The following is a 6,000-nucleotide window of genomic DNA, read 5'->3' as shown; positions in this document are numbered from 1 at the left end:
AAAAAAGGAGTCACAAGTAGGAGTAAAACACAAACTTTAACTTGGACCTTTAAAAAAAACTGGTGAAACGTAAGTCAATATAAATGTCCATTAATAGGGAAACAGGCACATAATTTATGGCATGTCCTTGCAAAGAATATATATATCAAATACAATGAAAGAGGTAGATCTATATGTAGTGATAGCCCAGAGAGACATTTATACAGACTAAGCACAAACTGCTGGCTGTGGAACAATATGCACAAGAGAGACTTTATGACTTGGTGTTTAAAAAAACAAGTTCTATTCATTAGTGACCCAGCCTGCCTCTCTTCCTTCCTCATCCCCATGGCAGCCTCTCCACACAGTTACTCCCCAACCCCAACATAGCTCTCTTACACAACATCTTTTTCTCTTGATTCTCTTTGCCACTCTTTCCCCGGTCCACTCCTTGCCTTAAGCTCCGCTCCTCTCTTGCCCTGGGATTTCTATACCAGGGCTGGGAGACAAGTGTTAGTGCATGCATCCAGGCACCAGCCCACCCAGATGCCCTCAGCATGTTTGCCCCACCCCTAGGATAGAGCCCAAAAGCCATTGTGCAAGGTTCTCGCCTCCCAGGATTGACCTGCGCCAGCACTCAACCTGCCCAGTCCACTTCTGCACTTGTCTCTTGCTTGTCTGGTTGCTTCTCTTGCATCCAGAAGTCCACATTTGCCGAGGCTGCATTTAGTTCCGACTTCTCCTGTTAGTTCCTCCAGTTCTTGAGACTGTCCTGCAGGTGATGGTGTTAAGACTGTCTTGCTTCCTGCTGTTACAGCAGTTCTGAATATTTCATATATATAGAATTTTCACACAATAATCACACAACACTGAGCCTTCTTTGACTCCCTGTGACAGATTTCTCTTAGTTTTTTCACCTCAGTACACATTACAAACAAATCACATTTATGGCACATTGCATCACATCGATTTTAAGATAGCTAAGAGCATCTTACTGTGATATGGTTATATTTAATCTTTCAAATCTAAGCTTAGAGTACATCAGGAATTTCTTGTTTGGTTCAACCAAAGAATGGAAAGACAAGTTAAGTTAAGTTTCATTATTGGCATGCAGTAAGACGCAGTGAAATTTTCACACTCACTGTTAAAGACCATGGTGAATTAGTAGAGTGGGAACTCTAAGTACATGAACCCCTTTGCTAGCAAAGAGTCCTCAAATAGGAGTGTTAAAAAAATGAACCAACCAAGGGGCAGGACTTATTATAGAAGTGACAGCAGTTGTCTAAGGCGTTGGCACTAAATTCTTTATCTGCCCAGGGACCAGAAAAAGAAGGGTTGTTGGTGCCATTCAGAAAAGTACTGAAATGAAAAGCCAAACAGATAACATAATTAGATTAAAAAAACAACAGTGCAACAAGTTCTACCAAGCAATTCAAAAAAGAAATCAAAAACCTATGAATGGATCCAATTGCAATAAGCAAATAAATACAAGAGAATGAAGTGTACTTTCACATTCATGCCCCAAATAACACCGGCAAGAAACCCCATACAATGTGTCTGCTTCTAGGCCCATTTTTAATCATAGTTTTGGGAATTTTCTTTCCAAACATCACTGAGGCAAAATTTACACCTTGTAATGTGACTGAGAATTTAATTTAGTCTTAAAAATGAGATATTTTAAGGCTACGTCCTGCTGAGATGGAGAATTAGTTCAGGCTTATATACTTAGTTATTGTTTCATAAAAAATTATTGAGGTATGACTGACAAAATTGTAATATATTTATACTGTACAACATGATGATTTGGTATACTTATACATTGTGAAAGGATTCCCCAAAGTGGGCTAATTATTGGCATGTTGTAGAGAGACACAATGAAAATTTCATACTAAGTTTAAAGATCATGGTGAGTTAGCTAGAGTGGAGGGATATGAGTACATGAACACCTTTGCCAACAAAAAGCCCTTAAGGAATGTTAAAGAAATGAATCAGCCATAGGGCAGACAACACTGGTGTAGAATTCACAGCACTTACTAAGGACCATGACACTGAATTCTTCATCTTCCCAAGGACCAGAAGAAGAAGGAATGTTAACACATTCATCACCTTACATATCAAATTGTTTGGTGAGTACACAAGTGCTGCTCTCAATAAGTTTTGTAATTAATAACGTTCAGATCTTTCACCTTCAGGTTATCAGCTACTAAGTTAAAAAATTGATATTCAGTTGTTACATTTTTCCTAGTTATTTTATTCTTTTTGATGATGTTATAAATGGGATTGTTAATTTCTTTTCCCAAAAGTTTGTTTTTAGTGCATAGAAATGCAGTTCTTTTTTTGTAGAGACTTTAGGGTTTCTATATATAAGAGCGTGTCATCTGCAGAGACAATTTTTTTTTTCTTTTCTGATATGGGTGCCTTTTATTTCTTTCATACCTAACTGCTATGCCTATGACTTCCAGTACTATGTTGAGTAAACGTGGTCAGACTTCCTTGCCTTATTCCTGATATTAGATGAAATATTTTACTTCAGTTTTATACGTATGTGGTCAGAAAACATACTAAATATGATTTCAATCTTCTTGTTTGTATTAATAATCGGTTTTGTGGTCTAATATAAGATCTGTCAGATAATTTTCATGTACACTCAAGAAGAATGTGCATTCTGCTGCTGCTGGATGAATGGTTCGATATGTCTGTTAGAGCCACCTTATCCAACATACAGTTTAAGTCCAGTGTTTCCTTGTTGACCTCCCTGCTGAAAGATCCATTATCCATTGTTTAATGTAGAGTAAAAAGTATTCTATTATTATATTGCTGTCTTTTTTCCTCTCAGATCTGAGAGAAAAATTAATATTTAGTATTTATAATTATTAATGTATTCAGGTGCTCTATGTTGGGTGCATAATTATTAACAATGGTGACCTCTTGATTAATTGACCTCTTTATTATACAATAACCTTATCAGTTGTTAAAAGTTTTTGACTTAAAGTATATTTTGTCTGATGTAAATATAACTATTTTTGCTTGTGTTAGTTTCCATTTCCATGAAATATGTTTTCCCATGCTTCACTTTCAGACCCTGTGTTCTTAAAGCTAAAGTAAATCTCTTATTAACAGCATATAGTCAGTCTTTTTTTTAAAAAAAAAAAAACTCATTCAGTTGCTTTATGTTTTATGATGGGAGAATTTAATCCATTACATTTAAAGTAATTATTGAATAAATAATTTATTTTTATACAAGAACTGGGGCATAGGCCAGAGGTGTGGGGTGGTGAGAGGATTCACCAAACACAGAGTAGGGAGCAGAACAGGCAGAGCTATTGAAATACACTGCTGAGAGGAGCAGCGAGCCAAGACAGGAGGAGATGTCTGCTGCACCATGTGGGTTATCTTCCTGGCCAGGGTTCGAACTCATGCCAGAGTGGCTGGTGATAGTTTCATAGTGCTGAGACTGTAATGCCTGAGCCACCAGGGAGACCCTGAAGTAATTACTGATAGAACTTACTACTGCCATCTTGTTAATTCTTTTCTGGTTATTGTGTAGTTTCTTTGTTTTCTTCTTCCTCTTGCTCTCTTCCTTGGTGGTTTGATAATTTACTGTAGTATTATGCTTTGATTTCTTTCCCTTTCTCTTTTCAATCTATGGATTTTTGTTTTGTGTCTAACTTGAGGTATATATAAAAAACACCAAATAGTTATTGTAGTCTATTTTAAGCTTATAATAATTTCTTCTCCAACCCTTCACTTCTTCATACCCCATCAAAATAAGGATAATCTGTCACTTGTCCATATGATAGCTAATTACTCTGGATACATCTAATAAGAAAGAAGAACACAGATATAACCACCATAAATAGCCATCTCCATTCTTACACAATTTATTTAGCATCCACATGATTACCCTCAAGACTTCATTTCTACTCACTCCCAGAAGGCTCCTGAATGGAGAATAGGGCATAAAGGAGAAAACAGGGATCCTGGTGTTCACTTACCTTTCAAAGAGTTCTTTGCAGCATATGTAGCTCTCATAGGTTCTGTTGGTGAAAGTTGTATTCAAGAAGGAGATACAGTCAGTTTCTGCTCCTCTAGGGACATAGAGGATTCCTGGATAAAAAAGACAGAAATACGTAGCAAGGATTTTACATAAATTCATTAATGCATTGGGTGTGAATTGAGAAAACAATAAATTAGGTGCCTTTTCTATGCATCTGTGGTATAGATGGTTAAATCAGTATTCTGAGAGAAATACTGTCAGAACTTAGGAGAGTGCCATTGGCCCAAAACACTGAGCTGAGGCACTTACCTGCCACACAGGAGCTGATAAGGGACACACAAGCCCCTGTCAGCAGGGCACTGACCACAACCTTGGACAGGTCACTCTTCCTGTGGGGTACCATTGACGCTGCAGAAAACAAAACAAAACATTTTGATCTCTTCTCGATCTGGCAACAGGCATATCCCCTGAGCCCCTATTTATAAAATTGCTCAAGGGAAAACAAGCAGATGAATAGCATCTTAAAAGCAGTCACCAGAGACTGGCCCATGTTATCCTATGAAGCGTTTCATTGGGTCGGGGAGAGGGTGTCACTCTGTCAGACATTCGTCAGGTCAAGAATTATGTTCTGACCCCAACTTCAGTGACTCTCTGAACATTCTCATAGATAATTATGGATCAAGCAAAGCTCTGATTTGCTCCAGACATACAAATGCCTGGTCATTCCCTGCTGAGTTCTTCACTCTTAAGCCTAGATCAGAATTAGTTGGATTTTTTTTTCATTTTCTTTTCTTTTTTCTTAAATTAAGACATCATTGGTTTACAATGCTATATGATGAATAGAGTATATAATCACACCCTTCAAATATTTGTTACCAACCACACCCACCACACAGCCCCCTACCATAGCACAGTGTCTCTCCCCATTCTGCTCTCCCCTCTCTCCCTCCCACTCTGGTAGCCTCAATTCTACAGTCAGATTTCTAGGGTTTGTTCTTGGTCTGGTTTTATCTGACCCTTTGTTTTGTTTCTCTATCTTCCACATGCAAGTGACCCTTAGATGAACTATCTTCAGTCAGAGGGATAAGAAGGCTTAAGCGTACGCGTTAGTCACTTGATGCCTGTCCCCCTACTTTTGTCTTTTAATTCCTTGTGCAACTCCTACTTCCGTGACAACTAGTGAGCAGCCTAATTTGAGAAAGTACCCTCAGTATTAAATAAAAAATATTTGCCTATATCTCATTATGCCCACTTAATGGCAAAATAAAAACCATTTCATTATAATATATTCTTTCTCACAGGGAAATTAAAAATAAAATTCTTTGGAAATTCTTATGATCACACTGAGCAAAAGCAACAAATACATAAAGCAGAGAGGTAGTGATGTGAAATATTGCATTAAAAGCTGCAAGTCACCAGGTGTGGGAAAAATAAGTGCTGCAGAGGCTCATTTAGATAACTGAAGATATTGCTGAATCGGATGATGATTAGGGGAAATAATATGAAGAAGTGTAGCAGTCCCTGAGGGCAGGGGTAGGGAGAATGACTAGCAGATTCGGACTAGCAAATTCTTTTGGACCTTCAATTGAAATGAAAGTAAGTGAAGTAGAAATTGGGTTCCATGCTTAGCCTGGTAATTGGACTTCATATTAACTGCTCCTGAGATGGCCTGTGTTAATCAACTTCTCTGTCTGGCCTCAGCTTGTACTGAAACACCAGGAATGCCCATGTCAGAAGCTGGGACCTGGCTGACGTAATGGGGAGCTGAGAAAATGAACTCACTCAAGCCTCCCAGTGTGATTCCTATGGAGCTAAGATTGGCAAATCCACAGAGTGCAAATGTTGTAATGATTTCAGCTCTAACCTAGGGAAAAGAAAAATAAGTAAGTAAAAATAACTCAGTTCAATACATGCTGTCAAATAATGCAGAGTACTTAAAACTACCAATTTTAAAATGATTTAATAATTATATAAAAATTAAAAAATTTAAAAAAACAATTCTGTCCATACACCTTAACGAATAT

At 37.7% G+C, this 6,000-nt stretch overlaps 1 protein-coding gene across 1 annotated transcript in view; it reads right to left on the bottom strand.

Moving 5' to 3' along the window:
• Nucleotides 1-708: 708 nt before the first annotated feature.
• Nucleotides 709-6,000, bottom strand: part of SLC28A2 (solute carrier family 28 member 2) — a 75,587-nt gene continuing 70,295 nt past the window's right edge. The window contains exons 20-23 of the mRNA XM_054701163.1: nt 5,759-5,840; nt 4,286-4,384; nt 3,975-4,086; nt 709-1,338 (exon numbers count right to left, since the gene is read on the bottom strand). Coding sequence (XP_054557138.1) covers nt 1,206-1,338; nt 3,975-4,086; nt 4,286-4,384; nt 5,759-5,840 — 426 coding nt within the window. The 3' untranslated portion in view covers nt 709-1,205. The remainder of the gene's footprint in view (nt 1,339-3,974; nt 4,087-4,285; nt 4,385-5,758; nt 5,841-6,000) is intronic.

The sequence above is a fragment of the Talpa occidentalis genome, unplaced genomic scaffold (assembly GCF_014898055.3).
Source record: "Talpa occidentalis isolate TD23 unplaced genomic scaffold, MPIMG_talOcc4v2.1 talOcc4.11, whole genome shotgun sequence".
Lineage (NCBI taxonomy): Eukaryota > Metazoa > Chordata > Mammalia > Eulipotyphla > Talpidae > Talpa > Talpa occidentalis.
Note: the sequence above shows the minus strand (reverse complement) of the source record. Positions and strands in the feature narration are given on the sequence as shown.